This window comes from Canis aureus, chromosome 27 (assembly GCF_053574225.1).
Source record: "Canis aureus isolate CA01 chromosome 27, VMU_Caureus_v.1.0, whole genome shotgun sequence".
Classification (NCBI taxonomy): domain Eukaryota; kingdom Metazoa; phylum Chordata; class Mammalia; order Carnivora; family Canidae; genus Canis; species Canis aureus.
In genome coordinates this window covers 26,481,797-26,508,362 of record NC_135637.1, presented here as the reverse complement: position 1 = coordinate 26,508,362, position 26,566 = coordinate 26,481,797, and the positions used below count along the sequence as shown (strand labels likewise).

General features: G+C 56.7%; 2 protein-coding genes across 5 annotated transcripts in view; one reads left to right on the top strand and one right to left on the bottom strand.

Moving 5' to 3' along the window:
- ZMAT5 (zinc finger matrin-type 5) overlaps positions 1-16,789 on the top strand; it is a 26,932-nt gene extending 10,143 nt beyond the window's left edge. For all 4 annotated transcript variants that reach the window (XM_077874262.1, XM_077874263.1, XM_077874265.1 and 1 more), the window contains 5 exons: positions 2,310-2,464; positions 7,147-7,209; positions 8,595-8,675; positions 10,472-10,583; positions 16,362-16,789. In XM_077874262.1, coding sequence (XP_077730388.1) covers positions 2,338-2,464; positions 7,147-7,209; positions 8,595-8,675; positions 10,472-10,583; positions 16,362-16,491 — 513 coding nt within the window. In that variant the 5' untranslated portion in view covers positions 2,310-2,337 and the 3' untranslated portion in view covers positions 16,492-16,789. The remainder of the gene's footprint in view (positions 1-2,309; positions 2,465-7,146; positions 7,210-8,594; positions 8,676-10,471; positions 10,584-16,361) is intronic.
- On the bottom strand, positions 15,866-26,566 carry CABP7 (calcium binding protein 7). The gene is made up of 5 exons (XM_077874261.1): positions 26,354-26,566; positions 19,905-20,048; positions 18,912-19,024; positions 18,487-18,640; positions 15,866-18,264 (listed from the first exon to the last, which is right to left on the bottom strand). Exons 1-5 carry the CDS (start codon positions 26,460-26,462, stop codon positions 18,137-18,139), a joined length of 648 nt encoding a protein of 215 aa, XP_077730387.1. The 5' UTR covers positions 26,463-26,566; the 3' UTR covers positions 15,866-18,136.

Here is a 26,566-nt window from a genome sequence, read left to right as displayed (position 1 = left end):
AACAGTTCATTTGGATTAGCAAACTTCTGTGTACTGCTCCCCCCGCAGTCAGCAAACCTGTCAGACCCATTGTCTCACCTTCCGGCAGTGAGAAGAGAGGCCTAGAGAGTTCCAAGGTCACAAGGCTGGCTTCCCAGTGCCCTGTGTGGTTTTGTCCTGCTAAGTCTGCTGCAGAGCCACCGCTCCATCTCTGCCTCCTGGAGGGACACCCTCCCCTCCCCATTACTCTCCGGAGCCAGCAGCTCCTCAGAGCTTCAGGCTTCGTGAATGGCTTGGTTAAGCACTCGGCCGTTAAACGTTCATCTCTTACAATTTCAATCCAATTCCTATAAGTTTATTGGCAAGACGGGGTGTATTAGAGCTGCCAAATTTAATATATCAAGTCTGTGTGTCTGGGATGCGGTTTCTCAGCAGTAATAGGAGAAGAGAGGTTTTATACGTTTTCTTTTTTTTTTTTTTTTTTTTTACGTTTTCATTTTGAATGACTGTCTGTTCCTGATCCCATTACAGCCCTTGACTTAATGGCTGCTGTCCCTGGTGCCACAGGAACAGCCTTCTCCATCGGCCCACCTGGCTGCCTGAACTGTCCAGGAGGCTTGTTTGTCTCTGTCTCTCTCCCCCTTCTCCTCTTGCCAAGATGCATTCTCCCATCCATCTGCCCTGTGGTCAGGTCATGGCCATATCTTTAATTTGCTAAGTCCCGGGAGTCAGGCTTTTGCTGCTAGTGTTGCTTGGGGAAGTCACTTCCCTTCCTCTTCTGAGCCTCAAGAACCTGCTCTGGGAAGTGGGGAATCAGATTATAGGATCTGAAGGGTGAAGGGGCTGGTCTGGGCTCAGCCTTTGCAGATCCCACTTAACAGCCCAGTGTTGCCCATTCATCTTCTGGTCTTGTGTCAGCAAACTGGGGACCCCAGGGCTGGCTCTGACACTCATAGAATTGCCCCCTGCCTATGGCTGGAGAGCTCCTGGGTCAGGTATGGCAGCTGTGGTCACCATGGCTGAAGGGTCTTAAGAAGCTTAACACCCTGAAACATTCTCATTTCCCTCTCTGATTGGTGGGGACCTGCCACCTAAGAGTTTAGCTAATCTCCTTGGGAACCTGTTTGCATTTCTGCCTGAGCCCTCCGGCTTCTGTAAGCTTTGAGCTCGCTACGGAAGAGAGGACACCCAGCAGTGGGATTTTTAGGGCATCTAAGTTTGCCTTCTGCTTATCAGCTGTGTGACCTTGGGCAAATCACTTTCTTTCTCTGAACCTCAGTTGTCAGAGAAGAATTGGGAATAGGAGAATGGGAATTAATCCATTTACACAACAAGTAATGGTTACCTACTCTGTACCCTGCACCACTTTGAGTACTTGAAGCTTCAGCAGTAAACAAAACAAAAATATCCCCGCCCGCATGGATTTATATTCCTGTTGGGAGAAAAAAGTAATAAACATATCAAGTGACTTATTACTTCAAAGGTGATAAAAATGAAGCAGGGAATGGGGAAAGCTAAGTACAGCGTTCTGCAATTTTACATAAAGCCGTCAGAGGAGATTACTAAGAAGATAGTATTTAAGTGAAGATTGAAGGAATCGGGTGAGCTGGGGTGGCAAGGAAGAGCATCCAGGCAGAGGGACCAGCAGGTACAAACACAGGAGGTGGCTGTGTGCCTGGTGTGTGTGAGGAGCAGAAATGAGACTGATGTGGCCAGATTGGAGAGATGAGGAGAGAAGAAATCAGAAGTGGAGTGGGGGTTGGGGGGAAGTGGCCAGTAAAGCTGTGGTTCCCCAGCCTCGCTGCATATGAGAATTCCCTGGGGAGCTTTGCAAAAATGCTGATGCCCTGGTGTCACCCACTGAGGTTCTGGGTCACTGCCTTTGGTGAGCATCTGCCTTTGGCTCAGGGCATGATCCCATGGCCTCAAGATGGAGTCCAGCATCGGGCTCCCCATGGGGATCCTGCTTCTCCCTCTGCCTGAGTCTCTGTGTCTCTCATGAATAAATAAGTAAAATCATTAAAAAAAAAAAAAAAAGAATTCTTTTTCCTTGTAAATCACTAAGATATTTGTAAACTGATGGAGACTCGGGTCCTACAGGACTATGATCTCTGTCAATTCACCACTTGTTTTTCCCTTCCCTTAGTCGTAGGGCAGCCACAAGGGCCCAAGGCATGTCACATGTATCCCACCCAGGATTAGGGGGAGTGGACGTTGTGGGATGTCAGCCTGTGCTTTGTCCTCAGCTTGCCTTCTGCTCCCTCATCACCATGGGCATTGGTGTGGGGCGTTTCCTCCATACCCTTGACTGAGTGTTTTGGGGTTCCCAGGCAGCTGCAGCACCTGATGTAGGTGGCCATGGGGAAGCATTACTTCTGTGACTACTGCAACCGCTCCTTCCAGGACAACCTCCACAACCGCAAGAAGCACCTAAATGGGCTACAGCACCTCAAGGCCAAGAAGGTCTGGTATGACATGTTTCGAGGTGAGTGCTGGCTGACTAGGCAGCGGGGCCAGAGGAGGGCAGGTCTCCAATCTTTCTTATTGTCAGACAAGGAAATGCCATGGGCCAGTGCCAGTCTTGGTCTGGGCTCTTTGAGGAGCAAAAAAGAGAAGGGTGGGGCCACTGGCCCCTAGGGGCAGATGGGCCCTCAGAGGGACAGGCTGGAATGTGAGCTCCTGCCCCAGTAATCTTGGCCCAGGGGAGGGTGCTGCCATCCCCTGGGGATACTGTGGCCATCCATGACAGGTTCTGCCATTCCCTGGGGATACTGTGGCCAGGAAGAAGGCTTTTCCAAGGAGATGTTGTTTGATCCAACAGTTGGAAAGATAGGGAAGAGCCAGCCACACCATTTGGGGCAGAGGGTATGCAGAAGCAGGCGGCCATGAGCAAAGCATCAGGTGCTCTTCCAGAAGAGGAGAGAAGGTATGGCTGGATACAGCAGGAGAGGAGAGTGGTAGGGGCTGAAGGCGGTGGCAGGGCTGGGGCCAGATTGTTAAGTCTGCAGAGGCCACAGTAAGGAGGGTAGTTTGTCCCCGGAGTGAGGGCTGAGGACAGTCTATGAAGGGCTTTAGGCAGTGGCCAACATGACCAGAGCTACATTTGACAGTGATGACTGCCTGCTGTGTGCGTGTGGGGTGCAGTAAGTGGCTGTTGAATGACTGGCTGGCCAGGTGAATAATGGAGCTGCCGGAGGGAGGGCTTTTCCGGGAAAGGCTTCTCAGAGGAGGTGCTACCAAAGCAAATGAGCTCAGGCCATAAGCACCTAGCACAGAGCCTGGCATCTTCGAGGTGCTCACTACAAAGGAGCTGCTGCTGCTGCTGCCCTGCTGTTATCAGACATAGACATTGAAGAACAGCCAGGGAAATATTGGCTGGCCAGCCAGGAGCCAATGAAACAGAAAGGAAGCTTCGTGGTTGGGTCAGGGTGGGCCTGGAGCTTCTAGAATGAACTGGGGCAGGGCCAATGCTTCATGAGTTGGGGAGCAGGATTCCCAGAGCAAAAGGAAAGAGCTGAGTCTCAGCAGCCAAGAGGGGAGGAAAAGGGGAGACAGAGTCACCTGGTCTGAGACTCAGAATTCACCAGAAGGGAGTGGACATTTATAGAGTGCCTGCTGCATGCTGGGAGACTTTTGTGGTTTGTCATTTGCTTTATCAGCAGTTCTCTAAAGCAGAGCTCCACCCTTCAAGTTAGGATCACCTGGAGACCTTGAAATAAAAAACGCTGGTCACCTGACCCCATCCCCAGAGGCAAGTTTGGGTGGGGCCTTGGCACAGTATTTTCAGAGTTCTCCCAGACTCCTTTCTGAGGAGGAAGCTGAGGCTCAGAGGCTTGGGTGTGGAGGATGGCCAGGCTGCTCAGCAAGCCAGGCATGGCTGAGGTCGTAAGGGGCTGAGAGCCGGGACAGAAGGGAATTCAGTGGCGGAGGCGTCTCCTAGGTGCCTGGGAGGCTTCTGTCTCTGGTTTCAGGCAAAGGCTCCTTGCGCGTCAAGTCCAGTGGGGACTGTGATTTGGCAGGAGCTAGGCCCCAAGATTACCTTGGTGTTCGCCCCCAGCCCCAGATTCTTAGGTGAGAACAGGTGGTCTTTGGGTCGAGGGCTGATTGGTAGAGGCTATCGTATTACTTAAAGGAAAGATGAAAGAGTGGGTACCAAAAGCCCCTTCCCAGGGGCCCTGCATTCCTAGTGTCCTCACACATCCCCAGGCACATTCAGTCCTTAGGGCAGCTCCGCAAGGCAGCTGGGTAGGTGGAGATCCCACTTAAAGGTAGATTTACTGACCCTGGGCCCACAGGTGGCATATGAGCTTTTCCACTTGACGAGGCTTCCCCAGGGCTCCAGCTTACCTGAGCAAACCGCACAGACTTTGGGGAGGCACATGGTACCCCAGTCTGGGCTAGGACTCAACACCCACTTTGCTCCCAGCGTCATGGCCTTCGATGAGTCCCCTAACCCCCAGAGGGGCTGGCCATGCCTCTGCCATGGCCAGGACAACCATGAGGCCTGGAGCTGGACTGACTGGCTACCTGTCCCACGGCGTCCCTCACTAACAATGCGGCCCTAATTCTGCCAATTGTAAAACAGCTGCAACAACTGTATCCACCTCCGAGGGAGTGACGGTGGCTCAGTGTTTTCATGATGACTCTGTGGCACCTAAGGAACAATGTGCATCCACAAAAGGATTGGCCTCAGGCCCTTTATTTCAGTGAGCACTTAGCATGTCCTCAGCTCCCAGGCAGGCTCCGAAGACTTACAGGTGAATAAAACAGGGCCCCTCTCCTAGGCAATCTCACCCCCAGTTACAACAGTGTGTTCTGGGCAGAACCCCTGTCTTAGGTAGGCTTCCGTGCCCTGCCCACCTCGCCCTCCAAGCTCCACCCACTCTGGGCATTACAGGTACTGTCCCCTCAGTGGGCATGCCCTTCCTGCTGTCCTCCCTGCCCTCAGCCTCGCCCTTCCATCTCAGAACTCAACCCAGGCAAAGTGTCCTCAGGATGGCCTCTCTAACCCCTGGGTGAGGTCAGGTCATTTGGTGCGTGTTAGCTGTTCCCTGTTTATGTCCACATGGCTTAGTGTGACTGTTGGACCGGAAGGTAGAAGCAGGTCTGACTTATTCGCAACTAAATCCTCATCCTGGCATGGTGCCTGGCATACAGGACGTGCTCAGTAAATGTTTGTTAGATGAATATCTAAATGAGCGAGCAAACACCAGGCACCAGGGCAGCTGTTAATTTTGGGAGATGAAGCAAGAAGGACCAGTGAAGTCAGATCACGAGGAGCCTTGAGTGCTGGGTGGAGGAGCATGCCTTCTTTATGGAGGCCCTGGGTTCGGGTTCTCAGTACTGGGTGCCCTTCAGAGTCATTGAGGAGCTTTGAACAATTTTCATGCTTTCCCTCTCAGATGAATTAGAGCAGAACCTGAGAAAGATGGGCCTGAGGATTCCTGTATTTTAAAAGCTGCCTGGTGATACCGCCATGTGGTTGGGGTTAAGAACCACTGGCCAGATGCTGGGCAGCCTAGAATTTTTCTGCACACTGAGTCCTCCAGCCAGGGTGCCTTGGCAACAACTCAGGCTCAGACCCCCACCCAGGCTCAGCTGTCCTACCTCTGGGACATGGAGGTGGGGCTGGGTAATGTTCACACGCTCCCCTTCAGCCTGCCTCCCCTGGGAAGGTCTGGCACCAGCTGGACAGGGTGAGTCTGACAGGCCCAATGCTAACAGTTGGGCACCCCCTACCCTGCTGGCCCCACCCACACTCCACCAGGTCACCCGGACTGAGTCCTCTGATAACCAACTCCTGACCGTAGCAGCCCACCCTCACTGGCTGCCTGGCCTGGGGAAGCGAGGAAGGGAGAAGCTCCCCTAAGAATCAGCCATGTACCCAGCCACCAGGAGACCAGCAACTACGTGGGGAGGAGCAGGGGCTTTAGAGTCACACACCAGGATTCAAACCTGGCACTGCCACTTCCTGACTGTGTGCCCTTTCTCCTGTTTGAACTTCTGTTTTCCCCCTGCAAAATGAGGACATTTGCACTGTGCAGGAGGCTTGTGAGGAGGACACGAAATAAGAACTGCCACTGTTTGTTGCACATCCATGACAGGTTCTGAGCCCTGGCCTCACATTAGTGTCACCTGGGGAATGTGATGCTGAAGCTGCTCCCGGCCCCACTTTCCTGGCAATTCTAACAGGACATCAGGGTTTGGAATCACTACCCACCTCTGCCAAGTGCTCTGCATCCATTACCTTACTCAGTTTTCACAGCAGCCCTACCAGAGGAGGATTTTCCTCGCATTTTACATATTGGAACAACTAACATGCCCAAGTCTCTGGGCAACAGAGACTTGGAGAGATTAAGCAGCTTGCCTGGGGTCAAGTGTACTTGAACTCTGAAACCCGTGGTATTTCCTTTACTCCAGCAGCCTCTAGAAAAGGCAGTGAACCAATGGGGAACGTGTCCAGCCCAAGCCCCCAGGGTGACATCAGGGCCTCTGAGTCAGGGCACATTCCTGTCTTATAGATTTGGACTGATTGGTTCCTTACCTACTGAGAAGCACAAAAAACTTCAACCATAAATATATGATGAAAATAATGGTCAGAAAAATCAGAGGAAACCAGGGTTAAAGTTTGCATCCAGAAAGATTGCTGGGAAGTCCTGTGGGGTCTGGCGGCTGGCCTGGCTGTGGCTCTGAGAACCTGCAGCTCACAGGGGCAAGGAGAGAGCAGAGAGCAGCTGGTTGCAGCCTTGGCTGTGGAGTGACATCTGAGCCCCAGGGCTTTCTGATGGGCTTCCTGGGAACCAAGAGGGTTTTTCTTAGCTTTCTATATTGACATAATTATAAACTCACAGGAAGTTGCAAAGACAGTATGAAGTTGTCTATGGTACCAGGATTTTAAAAAATGAAAAAACTGTCCAGGTGGTTCCATTGTATGGTCAAAGCCAAGAACCTCACACCTAAAACTTGGTTCTTGCTTTTGCCTGGGTCTGGGTGGAATGAGAGGGGTTGAGGTCACCTAAAGCTCAGATGCTTCTGCCCAGCATCCCCACCTGTGGTCATCCCCTCCTACGCTCCTCTGTGGATGGGAACTCTTTCCTCTCCTGATCTTGGGGGTAGGAAGTGCCTGTATGCTGCTGAAGTCTGAACCCAGACACTCTGTTCTTGCAGATGCAGCTGCCATCTTGTTAGATGAACAGAACAAGCGGCCCTGCAGGAAGTTTCTACTGACAGGTAAAGTGTTCTACTCAGTTCAGGTTCCTCCAGGAATCAGCATGCCCTATCTGGCCTGCTTAGACCTCTGCGGAAGTCTCTGCCCTACCCCAGCCACCATCCTAAGTCTACTTTGTGGTCTTAGTACATTAGCCAACTAATGTCATTTTGAGGCCTTCCCAAGGTTTGTGCCTTGGGACTTCCAGGGCCTGATTCTTCAGCTCTTCAGACCTAGAACGTGATTTTATTGGCCCACCCAAAACAAGTAAACACTGGGAGATGGCAAATCTAGGAGACACTGATGGGTGTGATCGACTGGCTAATTAAGTTAGCCTGGGATCCCTTTCTCCACTGTGCCCTACTTCCCAGCAGGCAAGGCTGGAGATGGTAATGGGTTTGACAAGAAGCTTCAGAATTGGAGCCAAGGATGCCAAGTGTTGATTTGACTGCTAAATATCCACCAAATAAAGGTGCATGTAGTTCAAACACGTAAAAACCTCAGTCAGTGAAGGAACCAAGAGCAGATGAAAATAAGGATACAAAAAGTAAGACAAAGCTGAGAGAGTGATTAGTTTCCTCCATGCTTGTTTTGAGTTCCTGTATATTCTCTAAGGATTTGGCCCTGAGCTTCCTGGCAGCCAAGGCAAAGAGGAGACCATGGTGATTAATATGGTATGAAAGAGAGCTTGGCGGTGGGGAGAGGTAGTGCTGTTGGCCAAAGGAAGCCCAGTGACTGGCCATGCTCCCCTCAGGAGATGGGGCTGCCCCTAAACTGGTCATTAGGCCTGCACGTCAAGGGCTTCCTCAACAGACTTCACTTGGATGTGAAAACACCACTGGTAGGTGACGCTGGCTTAGTATACCTCTCGTCTCCTGTTATTTTGAGACACATGTTAGTCTCCCAGGCTGAGATTGGGAAAGCCACCCCGGGCTTTGGTGCGTCCTTGGTAAGCTACCATTAAAGCCTTTCTGGGGAGCAGTCCAGCAGCTTATGCAAGCCAGATGGGCAGGTGGGCACCAGGCAGGGGGCACAGCGTGTACAATGGCCTGGGTTAGAGAGAGGAAGCATGACCCTTTCAGGGACCTACCTGTGGTTTGTTGAGGCTGGGGAACGGGAGCTAGGGGCCAAGAGAGTAGTGACAATGGACAAGCCTACAGAGGCCTATACACCACTATCACAGAAGGCTTCAGGATTTGATTCCAGGGTTGAGAGTAGGGCAGAGTGACCAGACATGCCGCTCTGGCTACTTGTGTGGGTGGGGCCAGAGAGATTCCAAGTTTTTCTCTGGGGATGGGGTTGTTACTCTGTAATTCTAGAGGCTCATACCCTCATCAGGGTGCCCCTCAGCACATGGTGGGAGCTCTTCTAAGCAGTGAGTAACTATCTTCCCTGTCTTCTGTTGCAGGACAGTGTGACTTTGGCTCCAACTGCAGATTTTCCCACATGTCAGAGAGAGACCTGCAGGAACTGAGTATCCAGGTGGAGGGTGTGTTTGGGCAGGGACCCTGGGTGGAGGCATGAAGTGGGCTGCAGGGGGGATAGGGCCACAAAGCTGCCCTGTGCCTCCCCACCTCCTTCTCTTTGTGGCCACCTTGTGGGGATAAGCTGAGGGCTTCCTCAGGTGATGGGGTGGGTGTCAGGAATGCCTCCAAACCGCTGCAGCACAGGCATAAGAGGAGAAGGAACAGAGGAGCTTCCATCTGTGTTCCCTGCTGGGTTTAAAGTGACATGTGGGGCTTTCCTGTCCAGGAGCCGTGAAGGGTGTGCCTCAGCCTCATCTGTGCCCTTCTCATTCATACATCTCCTCCCTCCTTCCCTCCATCGGGTAACATCTATCTTGAGCCCTTCCTCGGCACCAGGCAGATCCCCTACCGCATTCTGGGGACAAAGGGGAGATGAGGAGGATACCTTCCCTGCCCACAGAATTCTTAGGCCTTGTAACAAGTGTAGCTCCCCGCTGGAAACTGCCATGTCTGCTTTTGGGGACTTCATTTCTCACTTACCTAGTTAGAGAACCAAGGACATTTCCACTTAGATGGTCTTCGCTGATCTCAGGGAGCCCCTCACTGAACAGATGGAGGAACAGAAGCCAGCCTAGAGCGGAAGGGCCTCCCATGAGCCCCCAGCAGGTGAGAGGCCAATTCTGGCCTCCCAGGATGCTGCTGCCCACTCTTCCCTCTGTCCAGGTGGCCTCAGGGCAGCCAGTGGGTGTCCCTTGTCCCTTGTCCCCCAGTGGGCCTTACTCCCCTCTGACCAGTCACAACCTTCAGGCCATGCCCCGCCCTACTCTGGGGAGCCCATGGCTATGGGGCCACAGCTCTGGCATAAACACAGGGTTTCCAGGAGCTCTGCCAGGGCAGAAGTGAGGCCCCATTGGCCTCGCCAGCGAGTCCTGGCAGTGGTGGCATCTCCAGTTCTTCACTGGCCGTGGGCTCTCAGGGAATATTTGGCCATGGCAGAGAGAGCATAGGCCAGTGGGCCTGCAGCTGCGGATGATGCCTGGGAGACACAGGGATGGGAGAGGCCCAAGGGGCCTGGGGGCAGAGGTGTACCCCACCCTCAGCAGCAGTTCTAATCATCTTGGCTTTGCCACATCCCCTGTGACCTTGGCACATGGCTAAACCTCTTGGAGGCAGGATCCTGATTTGACGAACGTGACTGCTTATAAAGGTGAAGTGGGATGACGTGTGCAGTGCCAGCCCAGGCCCCGGCCCCCTCCTTGGTCCCCAAGGATGATTGTTTTTTTCTGGCCCCAGGCCCCATCCCAGGTCTTCCCGGGGACTCTGACCCATCTCACACCTGGCTTGTTTGAGCTGTTTGCTCACTTTAAAATGAGCAAAGAGGTTCTTATAGGACATTTTATGAAAAGAAAAACCAGGAAGGCTGAGGCTTCTTCCCCCACCAAGGGTCAGAGAGACCTGGCAAGTGGCAGAGCCAAGATTCAAACCCTGCTCTGCCCTGTTCTGCTGCCCACATTCCCCACCCCCCAGGTTTGAGCCCCTCCTGCGGACCAGTCTCTCTACAATGCTTTCTCTTAGGTCCAACTGCAAAAAGCTTGGGAGCCAGCTAGTGTTTTATTTTCACTTAATGAGGAAGCAGAGCGAGGCCCAGAGGGGCAGTCCTAGGAAGGTAGCAGCATGGTAGGGACTGCCCAGAGGCTCTCTGCCCCTGCCCTCCCAACTTGTACTCCCATCCCCAAGAAGGTTCTGGCTGCTTTGTGGGAGGGTGGGGTCAGGCGGTGGTGAATGTGCCTCTCATATGCCTGTTTCCCTGTCTCCGCAGAGGAGAGGCGGGCCAGGGAGTGGCCACTAGATGTTGTCGAACTCCCTGAGGGCCATCTGGAAGACTGGTTGGAAAAGAGAGCCAAGCGGCTGAGCTCAGCTCCGAGCAGCAGGTACAGGCCCCTTGGGTCCCTGCCTCCTATGCCCTCTGGGAGAACCAGCCTGCCCTCACCGGAAGCTGAACTGCCCTGCCCAGGGCCAGACAAGGATGCCCCCACAGAGCTCCTCAGAGGGGCTTCACTGGGAGTCTTGGGTCCCCAGGCCCTGGCCAGAGGCTGAGGGGCAGTCCTTTAAAGGTTCTTGTTCCCAAGCCTCATCCCCTTGCCTTAGTGGTTCCTCCCTTAACTGACATTTGTACTGGCTAAAGGGGAGGCAGGTGGCCAAGCCAACTTGACTCGACATCACCAAGTCTGTTGCCAGAGGGAGCGGCCAGATTGTGGTTACTGAAGCCTCAGTGTGCCAGTCACTGCACTGTCTCCTCTAGGGCCCTACCAGATAGGCATGGTTACCCCGACCCTGCAGAAGGGGAGGGGAGGCTCATAGGACGATGTGAGTTGCCCACGGGCACAGGGCTAAGAGGCAGAGCTGGGATTGCTCATAGATGTGACCAGCTCACTGCCATTGTCTCACTGCCTCCTTGAGGAGGGGGCTGGGGCTGGGTCAGCCTACCTATTTCCTGGGCCCTGCACTAAATATAATATACTTAGAAGTGGGTGGAGCTTCCTGGGTCAGGGGCCCTCAGGTTTGTTGCTGCCTATTGTCCCAGGGCTCCTGGGCTTCTTCCACCAGGTGTCAAAGGAGGGAGAGGGGAGGAAAGGGACTACTGGATGTGCTTGTGAGCTGACTTTGTAAAGTTGCCTGTGCTGGGCTGCCTCACTTTGCCTTTTTTTTTTTTTTTTTTTTGAAGATTTATTTAGTTATTTATTTATGAGAGAGTACTAATGGGATAGAGAAGGGGAGAGGGAGTAGACTCCCCAACTAAGCAGGGAGCCTTATGTGGGGGTCGATCCCAGGACTTTGGGATCATGACATGAGCCAAAGGCAGACGCCCAACCACTGAGCCACCCAGGCAGCCCCTCACTTTGCCTGTCTTGCAATGGGGCTTCAGACCCGATTGTCTCTATGGTGTGGTCTCATGCGACAACAGCCTGGCCTGGGTCTAGGGAGCCTGGTTGGACAGTTGGGGGTGAGGCCTTGCCTCTGAGCTCTACTGGGAGGTAGAAGCTAAGTTTCCTGCCTTCTCTGTGACCCCATGAAGAGAGCTTTTTGTTCAACTCTTTTATTTTTATTTTATTTTTTTTTTCAGGAGTTCAACTCTTTTAAAATTAACTTTTAGTTTTATTTATTTTTTGAGAGAGAGAGAGAGTGGGGGTGGAGCATGAGTTGTGAGCTTGGGGTGGGTGGGGTAGAGGGAGAGATAGAGAGAATCTTAAGCAGACTCCACATTCAGCACAGAGCCCAGTGCTGGGCTCAATCTCAGGACTCTGAGATCATGACCTTAGCTGAAATCAAGAGTCCGACACTTAACCAACTGAGCCACCTCAGCACCCCAAATTTTAGTTGTTTTTTAGCTTCGTTTAAACTTGTGTCATTTTTTTCTCCCTACCTTAAAAAAACACAGTACAGACATACATGTTGGAGAGTTCCCTCCCTCCCTTCTGGTCCTGTCTGAGGTGGCTGTGACTTTGGTCAGGAGAGTGCCCCCTTTGAGACTTGTCCAGGGACCGTGTCCCAAGTGCCAGCTTCCCTCAGCCCATGTGTCATAGGGCTGGGGCTGGCTGGTGGCGCCCAGAGGACTCTAAGGCTTTCCCCACTCTCCCATGGCTGGGGCCTGGCCACCTGTGGGTCTCAGCTGTGCCCCCTGCTCACCTCCCTGCTCTGACTTGGTGGTTCCTCTGTTGGGAGTGAGCACCAGAAGCGTGGGCAGCTCCTGAGCTTTTCCCAAGGGCTCAGGAGACCCAGTGCCTGGGCTGGCTTGAGTGCAGGAGTGGGTTGAGGTGGGTGACCAAAGGTCCCCACCTAGGGACAGATGTGTCCCAGTGCTATCCAGTGCAGGACACCTGTGACCATGAGACTCCGAGGACTGGGGCATGAGGCGGAGAAACTAAGGCTGAATGACAGGCCCAGAGTCTCAGGTAGAGGTGGTTAGCACATGATGATCAGGTGCGTTTGGTGCTCTGGTGCACCTGGCCCTTGGCCCTGGGCAGTTAAGGCGATTGGTGCCCTTAAATTGGTGTGGCTGAGGAATCTCAACCCCTCCAGGAGGTTGTGGCCACCTGCTATCTTCGGTAGCACTGAGCTGTCACTTGAGAGAGAGCTTAAGCCCCTGCTTGGTCTAGACCCTGGGCTACCTCTGTCACCAAGGGCCCCATCCAGCTGGAGGTCTGCAGTGGTGGTGGCAGTAGCCAGCTGCTGGGATGGCAGTAGGTATTTCTGGAAGACAGCCTGCCACTGGGGACCACTGTAGGGAGTCTCAGCCCTGTTTGTGCCCTTCACCCTCTAACCGCCCAAGCTGGCCCCTTGTGGAGTACGTGCTTTTCCCAGCAGCCACTTGTTCTCGGTGCTTGTGTACCTTTCCACTTGCCTCCTGAGGACTCAGAGCCAAAATGAATTGCTCTCTGGGCAGAGTAGGCCTGTCCGGCCTTGAGTAAAAGGTTGTTGGAAGGGAGGTGACCATTTATCATTACTTTTGCCATCACTGCTTCCATCTTCCTCGGTCCTCTCTAGTAGGCCAGTCTCACAAAAAATAATCCCTGAACCCCTAGCCCATGGGCTTCGGGCTCTGCCCCTCCACCTGTGGCTGCCCCTCCCCTGCAGGGATTCAAGGGGGAGGTGGATTCAAGCTCCAGGGCGGCTTTGTTCTGTTGCCTGAGTCTCTTCCCCTGGAGGCAGCCCTGCAGAAACCATTCCTTCTGTGCCCTGCACCCACTCAGCTTTCCAGAAGGCCACAGCTGCCCCGTCTGCCTCCCTAATGCTCCTCCCATCCATTCTCCACAGGAGCCCCATCCAGCTTCTAAAACCCTCCCTGGCCCCGAGCCCTGCGCCAACTCTCCTGGGCTTCCTCTGCCTCAGGGGTTCTGGACTGGGCAGCCCAGCTCCACGGACACCAGGGCACTTCCCTGCCACCTCCCCATCCCAGGCAGGCACCTTCTCACCTCTCACATCTGGCCTGTCAGCCCCACTGGACACTGGTGGCTTCTTGGATACAGTGGGCACTTCTGAGTTTTGTACACCACGTACACACTGTTTCTTCTGCCTGGAACTGGAATTGGCTCCCCACCTCTGCCTGGCAAAGTCAGACTCATTCTTCAAGCATTAGCTAAGATGCCCCCACCCCCCCACCCCCCCCACGGCACTGAGTTCACATTGTTGTCATTCGGGCTTGGCGCAGGCTCAGGACATATTGACTGCACCTGAGCATTTGGGGGAGCGGGGTCCCCGGCCTGGAGGACTATTCCCTAGGTGTTGGTGCTGTGGACCCCGTGTGGGGACCAGTGTGGCGGCTCCTCTTCTCTGGGTATGTCTCCTCCCCGAGGGACAGGGAGAATATGGCTACCTGGTCCAGTGGGGCCACCTAGACCCAGGGGCTCTAACCCCACAGGCTGAGCAAAGACTTCAGGGTGAGCCAGGCCAACACTCCTTGTAAAAGAGGGAAATGGGGGACTGTGACGCTCCAGCCAGGCACATTGTCCCATCCCCCGCAGCACAGTGACCCTGAGGGATCTGCCGAGAGCAGACAGTGGCAAGAGGGACAGGCTGGACTCAGACACACAGACTAATCCCCCGGCAAGGCCAGTGCTTATCCCGTTTTCCATTGTTGGCTCTTCAGATTGTGACTTTATCCCTCTTAATCTCCCCTTTTGTACCCCTCTCTGGGCTGGCGCTACTGCTCCGGCCCAGACGCTTCCCTAAGACTTTTCTTGTCATCAGAACCATGGCTGGGGAAAAGCAAAAGCTCCTGTTCTGGTGCAGGGGGGCAAACAGGTCCCTAGAGAGGCCACGCGCAGTGCACCTCGGTGTCCCCTTGTGCTCTGTGCAGGGCTGGAGAGGTGCGCTCCAAGAGCTCAGGGGCCCAGGGAATGTGTCTGTGTCTGAGCGCATGAAGGGGGTGCCCTCATCCTGGTGGGAGGCCCCAGCTGCCCTGGAGTCTGCCCAATCTTCTAGAGAAGGGTCCAAGGCTCACCCTCTCTGCAGAGAATTGCAGTCACCTTAACCCTGCGGGAAGCCCCAGGGCGCTCCCTTCCAGTAACTGCGGAGCTTCCCGCACTCCCACCCTTCTCTGAGGCTGGTGGAGTTTATGAAGTCTCCCCAGCGCCATAAATCATGCTGGGAGCTGCCTTCTGCGCTCTCCAGCACACAGCACGCAGCTAAGCAGGGGATTTCCCTGGCCTCCCAGAACGGGAGGCTGCCCGAAGTCCTCCAGTGGGATCTCTACAGGGCTGAGGGGTCAGGGCCGAGGAGCTGCAGCCAGGCACACCCTCGGGGCTCCTGACCCCACCCCCCACCTCTACCTCGGAGGCCCGAGGCCTCTCCAAACCTTTCAGAGGACCCAGGACTTTCCCTCTTGGCAGAGGGCTGGCCATTGGATCCCAGCCTGCCTGGAGCTGCCAGGGCATCACGTCCACTGAAAGTTGGGCCTGTGGATTGGGGGGCAATGTCTGGAGCCCCTGTATACGTTGCCTGTTAGCCCCTACCCCCCCAAAACCCCAGACTCTGTCACTTGGGCCTATGACTGACTCTTTGTGCCTCAGTTGTCTCATCTATAAACGGGGTTCATGTGAGGGCGCTTAAGGTTTCTCTGGACCGTGGTGTCTGGCCCAGAGTGGTGCGTCAGTAAGAGTGCTCAGTGTTGCTACTTGTTGTCAGCAGACATTCACTCAGTGGCCTCCCTGTACCAAGCCTGGCTCCAGGCACTGGGGGACACATGGATACCACCCCTAACCCCTGGTCTCTTCCATGTGAGAGCTCTAGTCCCATAGGGGAGACATGAGCTCTCAGGTGAGTTCAAAGTGCTCCATAGCCTGTGAGGGGCTACACAGCCCTGGAGCAGCAGACTGAGTAGGGATTAAGTCCAGAAGCATTGGACTGTGGAGCAGTTGGGGGGCAGGAAGCTGCCTCTGTACCCCAGCTGGCTGCCTCAGGACAGGGTGGCCCCTGGCTGGGCACCCAGGTTGCATGCTCCAAACAGGCCCTGGTTCCCAGGTGGCAGCTCCAGGGTGGTGGACCTCAAGGTGAAGGAGAGTGAGGAGCGTGAGAAATGAGGCTTTTAAAAAAATTTTAGACAATATTTTTTTCTGATTTCAAAAGTTTGCGTGCTTGTAAAACTTCTCTTGAAAAGTATAAAGAAGTAAAAACAAAAACCACCCATAACTACACCACGCAGATAGAACCACTGTTAACATTTTGCTGTGTCTTCCAGGTTTTTTTTTTTATGCATTTATATATGTTATATATCTTTAAACAAAAATAGTATCATGCTATATACATTATTTTATAAGCTGCTTTTTCTCTCACACAGTACATCATGACACCTTCCTTATCAGTGCATACAAGTCTGCCGTCATTCTTATGCGGGCTGCATAGCATTCTTTGCTGTGGACGTGCATGTGTATTTATTTAATCAGTCCCCCGCAGGTGGACACAGGCTTTTTCTGCTTCTTGTAGCTCAGTCTCTGCCCACAACCCTGCTATTTCACTTGGGCTCCTTCCTAGAGGTGAGGTTACTGGCTCAAAGGGTCTGCATGTTTTTGAGGCTCTGCCTTCCAGAAAGGTCATGCAAGCAGCTGACCTTTCCCGTAGCTGGGGTGGTGGGGAGGGGGAGCTGGAGGGAGGTGCCCCAGCCCGGGGCCTGGGCAGGGCCCCATTCTAATTCTCTTTCTCTTTCTCTCTAGGGCTGAACCCATGAGAAGCACCATCTTCCAGTACCCCATAGGCTGGCCACCAGTCCAGGAGCTGCCTCCATCCCTGCGGGCACCCCCACCCGGGGGGTGGCCCCTGCAGCCCAGCGTCCAGTGGGGCTGAGCCCCTCATCCCCACTTTGACCCCCATCTGGTCAGCTTTTGTGTCAGTCACAATAAAGATAAGGGCTCATACTGGGGATGCCAAGGGCCTCTCCCCCGCCTGCTGCCCCCTGTGGAGCCTCTGAAACCACATGCTGCTGGGCCTGGCTTGACTAAGGCCCCAGAGTTGCCCCAGCAGGTATAGCCCTGGTCCTAGCTCTGCTCCAGACAGCTCCATCCTCCCTCCCTCTTGGGACATCTTGAGAAGATGGGTGGTAAAACTTCCTTCTGGATGTTTATAAAGAAAGTCTGTCACCATGGTGGTGTGGCTTCCTCCTTGCCCGGCGCCCTTAGCTCCATGCCCCGGCCCCGGTCAGAGGACAGGCAGGACTGGGGTTGAGATGAAGTCCTCTGCTAGGTGAGAAGTGCTGTTGCCCTTCTCCTCAGAGGGCTGGCAGAGGCTCAGCACGGCTGGGCACAGGGTGTGCCAGTATGGCTGAGATGGTCACCTCCGTGAAAGGGAGCTCCAGATCTGAGAGAGGAGCTTGAGGACTCCATCTGCTGTCCCAGTCCCCGTGTCTGCCCACGCTGAGCTGGTGCCTGAACGTGAGATGGCACAACTGGGGCGTGGTAGGAGCTGTGTCTCTGGCCTGGACAGTGTAGAGAAGTTGGGGGACCCGGAAGGACACGCCCTGGACTTGGGGGAGTGGCCTGGCTGAGCTTCCTGGGCTACACCAGCCGCTTAGCCCAACATGACCCAGGGCCCCTCCCAAAGCTTCTGCCCTGGAGGAGCCCCCTGGCTGATGAGGAGATTGCACAGGCCGCTCAGGTGATGTGCAGCCTCCAGGCCCGTGGTCTGCTTCCCTCCTCACTGTACTCCAGTTCTAGACTCTGTGCTGGGTAATGGTGGGCAAGGTGGGCCTCAGGCCAGTGGGCCTCTGGCAGGGGGGCTCAGAGGGTGCAGAGACTGCAGGGCCACCTCAGATGCCCCATCTGCTGTGAGCTTTTGCCCTTCCTGAAAATCCCTGTTGAAGGGGGATACTGAATCTGGGGGCCCTCAGCCTCAGGCTCTTCATCTGTGAAATGGGCAAATTCTCTCGCCTCAATGGGCACATGGAGGAAGGCTAGGTTTGAGTCTAAGGAGGGTCAGAGAAAGGGACCCCACAGAAGGCCAAGGGCCTCCTCAGGCTGGGCCAGGGAGTAGGGCCCAGGAGACCTCAGCCTCACCCCCTCTCTAGGAGGAAGCCTTCTGCCCCCATCTCTACCCTGCCCACAGCCCTGGGCAAATCTCAGGGACCAGGGTCAGGTTGGCTGTGTGGCCCTGGGCACAGGGTGCTCCTTCCTGCCTAAGTGACCACAGCGGCTACCAGACCCTATACGAATGCCTCCTAAGTTTCCCAGGAGCTCCTGGACAGTGGGAGGGAAGAGCTAGTGCTACATACAGGCCAGGGTGGCAGGGTGCGGGCGGGGCTCGGGGTGACCTCAGCCACCACCGGGACCTCGCGGCCAGGCCATGGCTCCATGCAAGGGCCCGCAGGGGCGGGTGGGGTGGGGTTGCCAGACGTCCAGGCCCTGGAGTACACGCGGCGGCGGTGGCCCCGGGAGCCGAGAGGGAGAGGACTGCAGGCGGCCGTGGGTGCGGCGTGGGCCCCAGGCACCGCGTGTGCCTACTTCATGCCGCTGCGCAGCACCTGGTTGGCTGCGATGAGCATGACGCTGATGATGAAGGCGATGGCGAAGGCGCAGATCAGACTCTTGCGCACGCACGTCTGGCGGATCTGCTGGTTGGAGCAGGCTGTGGCCGCCCGCCAGGGAGCACCAGGGAGAGACAGACGGGGACAGCGAAGCATGGAATCAGGAGCCGCCTGCACATCCGCACATGGGCTTGTCCCATGGGACGTGCAGGGACACGAGGCCGGGGCAGGCAAGCAGGCCCCCGCCCCGTCCCCGACAGACCCTGGTTCCTCCTCCCCTGCCAGTTGGCCTGCCCATGGGCCACCAGGGGTCGTTCACTCACTCTCCACGTCCACGGGGCACTCCTCGGCTGTGCCCAGGTGGCTTTCCTCCTCCGTCATGATGATGTTCTCAATGTCCTTCATGGACAGGTGCTCACAGAAGGTGTCGTACAGCAGCCGCTTCAGCTCGTCCACGGTCAGCTTCTGCATGTCGCACTTGGAGGGGGAGGAGACATGGTGCTTTGGCCACTGCCACCACCACTGCCACCACCCAGTTCCCTGCAGCCACCCAGGCTCAGTGACAGGCCTCCAGATTCTGGAGGACTGGGAACCACTTCTCTTTTTCTGGGAGATAAGACATCTGGAGGGGGGCGGAGAGAAGCCTGGGATAGCCAGCCCCCTTTACAGTGTGGCCCTGACCATTCACTGGCCCTATACAACCCTCCACAGTGTGCACAAGCCTAAATCCAAACCAGCCAGGGCATACCTTCCAGAAGACGGTGTCAAAGTCAGTGCCGTGGAACTTCTCTGGGATCCCCGAGGTGGAAAGCTTGGGTCCCAGGAGGGTCACAAACTCCTCGAAGTCCACTTGGCCATCGCCTAGGGCAGGCACAGGTCCAATCAGGGGTCCAGCCTACAACTGGGCTGGGGCCCGGGCCACCTTGGGCCACTGGTACCTGGGGCAGGTCCCACCTTCTCCGAGCCTTGAGTTATTTTCAGGGACACCTAACATCTGCCAAGCTCTGGACTGCTGCTAAAGCCACCAAATATGACCAAAGCGGTGATGGAGCACAGCAGGTGGGCAGAGCGTCCAGGAGAGCCTCAGATTTTACTCAGAAACGTGGCTCCCCGGCACCTGCTGCCTTCACCGGGGTGGGGGTGGGGGACTGTGGGGATGACATTCTCAGTGCACAGATGGGACACAATCTACCCAGACCACTACCTGCTCTCAGGGTGGAGAGGGGCAGGGTGGGAGGCCCATGGTGGGGCGGGGATGGGAAAAGGGGACCGGACATGACTGGTCTTTTTCTTTTTTTTTACTAGGTTTTCCTTAATAAAGTGCCAGGTGGCAAATAAGACTAAATGATTTTTTATTTGGGGTGAGGGGACCTGGGACATTTAATACATCCTTTCTACTTTTCTGTACTTTAAAAATTGCTCCGGAGGACAGCTCGCTGGCTCAGTCAGTAGAGCATACAACTCCTGGTCTTGGGGTTGTAAGTTTGAACCCCATGTGGGGTGTAGAGATGACTTAAAATCTTAAAATTGCTCAGAATGCAGAGCGAGAGAGCCAGAGCCTCTGTGTGGGTGTGGTGGCAGCGGCGTACTCTAGCCTCTACTCTCCAGGCTAAGAAATGGGGCCAGACCTGGCTGCATACTACCTTGGGCTTGGGGTGCCCACAAGGAGACACTCAGGGTGGGCTCAGCCTCAGAGGCCCAGGTCAGGGGTGAGGAAACTGAAGCAGAGAGTGGTGCTCACCATCCATGTCCAGCCGCTGGATGATAACTTCCAGCTCCACCTCGTTGGGCATGTAGCCCAGGGAGCGCATGGCCGTGCCCAGCTCCTGCTTGGAGATGAAGCCATTGCCATCGCGATCAAAGACTTTGAAGGCCTCACGGATCTCTGTGGGGGGGAGCAGAGCATGTTGGGACCTTACCTCCATCCCAACACCCGTCTCCCTAGGCCCCCAGGATCCCTGACCCCACAGCCTGGGCATGGCATTGAGAATCCTCTACAGACCCTGCAGTTCTGGTCAGAGACAAGTGGCAGGTGACCCAAGTGCCCCCCATAGCGCTGCCTTCCGGGAGCTCGGGGCGAGCCAAGGCAGGCAGCAAAGGTGTGCCCAGGCCTGAGTACTGACGAGATCACCCTGGGGAGGGGTCTCCTCTGAGTGCCAAGCTCCCACAACCTCTCAGGACGTGCTCACGACGACCCCGTGTGGCGGGTAAGCATGAGTCCCACTGTGCTGGCTGCTGGCTGGCACCCCAGGCCTCTGTGCCTGCCACAGGCTTCCCGGTCCACCCCTCCTCCTTCCATCCCCCACTCCCCCGCGTCCCCGTCCCCATCGCAAGCTTTCTCCCCTGGGCTCCGCTTGCAAACTCCAGCCAACATTCCATAATGGCACCAGGTGAGGCAACCACCAGCTCCAGCTCAGGGCTGACAGGCTGACAGCTCCACGCAGAGACTGCTTCCCCAGCCCAAGGTTTAGTGGAAGGCGGAAGCTGGATGGACGGGCCCCAGCAAGCCCAGGCCTGCTCAGATGTGGGGATTGTCCTCTGCACCCTACAGAGGAGGAGACTGAGGCCTGAGGGCCTGGGTGACTTGGGTGGAGAGAAATCAATGCCTGGGCTGGGAGCAGTGAGTGACCTTGGGCCAGACCCCGACCCCCGCAGCAGAATGCTCAGTAGTGATGTGCATATGGCAAGGCTTTTACCAAAGATGTCCAGAAACCCTCCGAACCTCTCCCTGCTCCCCTTCCCTCTACCTGCTGTCCCTTCGTGGTCACTCAGCCAAGAAGAGCCCTACAGAGCACTTTCCTTTGGCGGAGAAGGGAACCTCACTCCACTCACACCCTCCCTGCTCTGGCATCCTTGTTCGGTTCCCCTGCTGGCCTCCTGGCCTCCCGGCCTTCGCCTCAGCTGTCCCCGCTGGCTGGGACTTCAGCAAGCACAATTCTGCCCCTGAATGTAGGTGTGGGTGTATTTTGGAAGCAGAGACAGATAAATGCTCCATGCTGCAGGCCTAGAAACTGAGGCCTGGAGAGGCAAAATAGCCAGCCCAGGCTCAGTTTGGGGTCAAGGCTGTTTCTGGTGAGAGCAGGAATCTGGCTGGCCCAAGCCTGGCCTTAAGGTTGTGTGAATCCCTAAAACTGACCCACGGAGTTATTCCGTGATTCCGCTGGCCCCATCGCAGACTAGGGGGCCATGCAAGGTGGCTGAGGCTGAGGCCCCAAATTACATCAGGTTCTTCCTACATGGTGTCTGTACCCAAGGCCTGGAGGTTAGACAAGAGGACATGTAGGCCAAGACAGAGACAGACAGTGGGCTACAGCCGAGTTGCCTAAGCCCCCAGACCCTCTGACTCTGGACCTTCTCCAACCATCCTAGACTGGGCCTGAGAATCTGGTCTTACCAGGGGTTCCCAGGCCAGAAAGCAGCTGGCATGCGAGATCTGGTCCAGGCCCCAGGGTTTCTATAAACCCTGGACTCGGCCCTCCAGGCTGACTCCCACCTAGCATTTTCCTGGGCCACTGACAAGGTGGTAAGCTCCCCATCACCGGAAGTGTATGAGTGGAGGCCCGGTAGTCATGGAGGCTACTAAAGGGGTCCTATTGCTGGGAGTCTCTAGGTAGAGACTAAGGCACTGACCATGCGACCAGGCACATGGTCTGCCACTTTTGCCACCACACACACTTAGGTGTGTGGCCAGAACTGTTGCCCTCCTGACCCAGCCCCAGGCTCTGCCCACCTCAGGTGTCCTGAACTCCAGCCCTAGGGGCCCTTTCAGCCGTGGTGAGCACCAGGATTGCTCCATGTCCACGGTTTTGATCATATGGCTTCCCTTGCCTGGAAGTTCTTCCTCTCACCATAGCAAACTGATGCATCTCAGGTTCCCAGCATAGACAGCATCATCTCCCTGGGTATCCTCCCTGCCCCCCAGAACTCTGGCCTTCTTCTGGGATCCCACAGACCCCACTCTTCCTTTGCACTGACCACATTGGACTGCGACCTCGAGTGCCATGAGGGAAGGAGCCAGGTAGGTCTTGTTCACAGCTGGGTCCCCATCACCTGGAATAGTGCCTGTCTGTCAAGCATAAACATCTGCCCAACTAGTGAGTAAATGAATGAATGACTGATTCAGGGAACACACCCATCAGGAGCACACAGAGGAAAGAGCTGAGCAAAAGTTCATGCACCACTTGGTGTGAGGCCCTCATTCAGAGCCCATTTACTCCTAGTTTACAAACAATCCTAGTAAGAGTAAGCATTTGCTTTCCACTTCGTAAGCAGGCGAGAAGCATGAGGGGAAGCTGAGGATGCTGCTTGTCCCCTTGTCCAGCCCCCAAGGACCCCACACCAACCCAACCTATGGGCCACCACAGAAGAGGAGAATCAAGCCAAGGGCAGGGTTGAGGGTACCACCTCCAGATTTCTGGGTGAGAGGCTGATTTTGAGAGGAGGAACCCAGGGTCAAGGATCCCATCTTTCTGGGTGCCTCAGTTTCTTCCTCTGTAGAGGTCCACCAGGATATCTCAAGTTGGGATGGCAAAACCCTCGACACACAGGCGCCTGCGGTGGATGCTGGTCCCCTTCCCTGCAATGAGCTGGGGTCCAGGCTGTCCCTCCCACCCTGACAGGGGCTGGGTGTGGCCCCCAGAGTCCATGCTTGCTTCAGTCGGAGCCCCCAATCCTCTTCTGGAAGCCCTGAGGAAATGTACCAGAGACCGTGGGCAGGTGACAGACCCTGAGGCAGCCCAACAGGCCTCCGGGGGCATCAGCACTCTGGCAGGAGGCTGGAGTCCAGAGAGGGGGTGCACACTCTGGAGGTCACTCAGGAAGGGGGGCAGCGCCTGTCCTCTGCAGCAGCTGCCATTCCCTGCGGCACTGGCCCCGCACCCCCCCGCCCCTGGCATCCCTGAGTTTCTGGTCTGCGCAGACACAGCTGCTGGGCTTGCAGGGAAAAGGGGCAGGATGGGGGACTCCCCCACCCCCCATGCTCCAAGTGCCCTATTTGGCCACTCTCAATGCAGCCTCCACTGTCTGACTGAGCAGGCCAGGTGCCAGCCTCAGAACCCTGCCCTGGTGGCTGTCTGCCTGTCTGTCTGTCTGTCTCCTTCCTCTTCTCTCTGGCCGGAAAGGGCTGGGCTAAGGCTTGCAGTCACCCCACTCCTACCCTCAGGTGTTCACGTCTGTTGATGCCACTGGGGCCAGCCTCAGTGCCCCTGCAGACTCTGGGGGGCTCTGCTGGGGGTCTATGTTGTGGCGGGGGTGGTGGGGTGGGGGTGGGGCGAGACAGGTTGAAGTTGGAAAGCCTGTGCCGCTCCTTCTCAGGGGTCAGACAGGCTCCAGGCCAGCCACATCTACCCTGCCAACCACCACCCACGGTTCCCCAGGGCCACAGGTCCCCAGGTGCCTTTGCCAGACCTTCAAGGACTCTTCTCCCCAGCCTTTGGCGATCCTGCCTGCTTGGCCCATCCCCCTGCACACCCTGGGTCCCTAGCTCAAGAGCTTGACCAATCCTCTCCACACTCCAGGCTCTTACTCCTACAAGAATCCCCTCCTTGGCCTCCCCTGCTGCTGCATCTGGGTCTGCAAGCTCCCGCTGTGTGCCAGGCACCTCCATGAGTGCCTCCATTGTACCCTCTGTCACCAGCAGCCCTGGGGAGGGGCAATGCCAGGCCCTTTTTACAGATGGAGAAACAGAGGCAAGAAAGGCAAATGATTGCTCAAGGTCACTCTGTGAGCTGAGGGTGTAGAGATTTGAACCTGGTGCTGCCTGGCTGGGAAGTCCTCATCTACACCCTGTGTTCTCCACCTCCCTTACTGGTCCCTCTCCCCCTCAGATTAACCGCCCCCTGGATTTCTGCGGCAGGCACATAATGTCTGCAGTATTTCATCCCGAGCCGCCGGGCATCCTCTTCTCCGCACATGTGGATCCCCCACTGGTGGGTGGGTGTCCTCCCAGCAAAGGGCCTGGGGCCTCTCTACCCCTGGGGCAGGAGCATGAATGTAGGGCACTGGGCAGGGGGGCAGGGGGGCTGGGGAGGTCACTTCTTCCATCCGGCCCTGGCACTCTAGGACCACCGGGGCCTGCAGAGACTTGGTCTCCCAGGAGGGCGTTTGGGGTGCCTACAGCCAAGAAGGGGGTCAGTTGTGGAGGACTTCTTGCCCTCATCTACAGTTGCCCACAGGCTGGGAGATAGGCTGGGGCCCCCCAGACATTTGCTTGTCTCACGACCCCCACCTGGTCACCCCAAGGAGGGCCTGCCCTTCAGATTTCCCCTGGGCCAGGATCCCCCTGCTCCTCAGGGCCCAGGAAAAGGGGACAGGAGAGAAGCTGGGAGTGCGTTTGGTGTGGCTGGTGACTAACGCTGCTGGGTTCCTGCCAGTGTGTCCGCCAGGCGGCCTGAGAGGAGCCTGCGGCCTTCTTACCCCTGCACTGCCCTCCCTGTGCCCACTCACCCCTGCATCCCAGCCTCTTCTCAGCTTCTCAGGGTCTGCACCCTGGGACTGGGAGATCAGGAGAGGAGAGACCCAGCCAGGCCCACAGCTTCGCTGCCAAAGTCACGGTGGGGTGTGGAAGCAAGGGCAGGGAATGAGGTGAGGGTTTTGGGGGGGACACTGTGGCCTCCTGACCAAGTGGCCAGGAGGAAGGGATAGAGGAGCGCCCATGCAGGAAGACACTGGCAGGAGGTTCGGGGTGGCCCAGGGCAGGAGGAGACAACAGTGAGGAAGACACGGCCTGTGTCCCATCCCCTGCTCTCTTGGTTCCCATTGCATCTCTTCCTTTTCCCAGGCCCTGGACAGACAGGGCAGATGCTAGGGCTTTGGGGTTCAAGGCCAGAGATCCAGCAGCAGCACTCATCTCCCTGTTCTGCCCGTATCCAACAGCGGACCCCATCTCTGTGGCTCTGCCAGCCTCTGGAGGCTTTCAGGGGACTTGAGAGGAGCAGGTGGCTCATAGTCTACGGTGCAAGGTGTGTATGTGTGTGTTGGGAGGACAGCTCCCTTCTCCCTCTTAATCTTCCCCTCACCAAGTCTGACTCCCCCAAGATCTACCCTCTCCACGGCTTGGAGATGAGGGAGGACCTCTCTCTATGCCTCCCCCTGTGCTCCCATCAGCATCCCTGACAGCACTGGTATCTCAATTGCACCCCCCAAAGCTCCGATGAGCTCCCGGACCCCAAAGACCCTTGGACCCAAGATAACTGAAGAGAGGCACAGCCTCTGGGTGATCTTAGCCCCTCACCCAACAGCAGACAAGTAGATCGCAGGCGTCCAAGACTTCTATCTGCCCAGAACCCCCACTCCACTCCACATGGGGCCCTAGGAGATCTGGGGGATGGAAGGCCGGAGCACCCACCCCCAGCCCAGGAGGGAAAGAGCTTGCAGGCCCTAGGGGTCTCAATGCCCCCCAGAATCTTCCTTCCAGAGCCCCCAGCCCCTGACCTCTGCTCTGATCTTGCCTAGCCCCTTCCCTACCCCATTCACGGTGAGAGGCAGAGTGACTGGGGTGGGGGGTGGGGGATGGACATAGAATTGGGTCCCAGCCTCTGCCTTTCCCTTCCGGGCTTGGTTATCGCGACCCAGCAGCCCAATCTGGCCACTTGTTGTCGCCACCACCTCCTGGGCCGCCCTCCCAGCGCTCAGGGTTGGGGGTCCCCTCAGGGCTGTGGGGAAGTGGGGAAGGCCGCAGGAGGGACTGGGGACAGCCCCGCAGGCGGCAAGAGCAGGGCAGTCGCCCTCTCCCCTTCTCTGGCTGCCGGAGCAGATTGGATTTTAAAAGCGACACGAGCGGAATGTCAATGCGAGCGCAGAGCAGCAGGCGGGCGCCGCGGAGGGGATCAGGATGCGGGTGCTCCGGCCGGGCCCGCGCGGGGGGCGCAGCTCCGACCCCCGCCCCAGGCGCCGCGTTGCCGCACCGTCACCGCGGTCTGCGCGGCCCCGTGACCCCGCTGCGGGGCTCGGCAAGTTTCCGCAGCGCGGGGGACCCTGCGGGCAGGGGCCCGGCCGCCCTCCGCCTTGGCTGCGCCCACCGCGGCACCCAGAGGTGCGAGTTGGTCCTGACTCCCCGCGCAGCTGCTCGCCGGAGCGCCCACCCGGCAGCCGGCACCTGCGGACGGCCCCCCGCCCCTGCGCCCCTGCTCCGCGCTCCACCTGGGCGCACAGGTAGGAGGCCAGCGGGCGGGGGCCCGGCGGGGCACTCACCCTCCAGTTCGTCCTCGGGGATGTCCACGGGGCGCTGCTCCGACAGCAGGTTGGGCACGGTGTAGATGCCCCGGTACATCAACGCCGCCGTCACCGGGTGGAACGGCATCTTGGAGGCTCCGCGCCCGCCCGCCCGCCGCAAACTTTGAGGTCGGGGCTCATGGGCCGGCGGCGGCCCCGGGGGCGGCTGGAGCGGGCGGGGCGCGCGGCTGC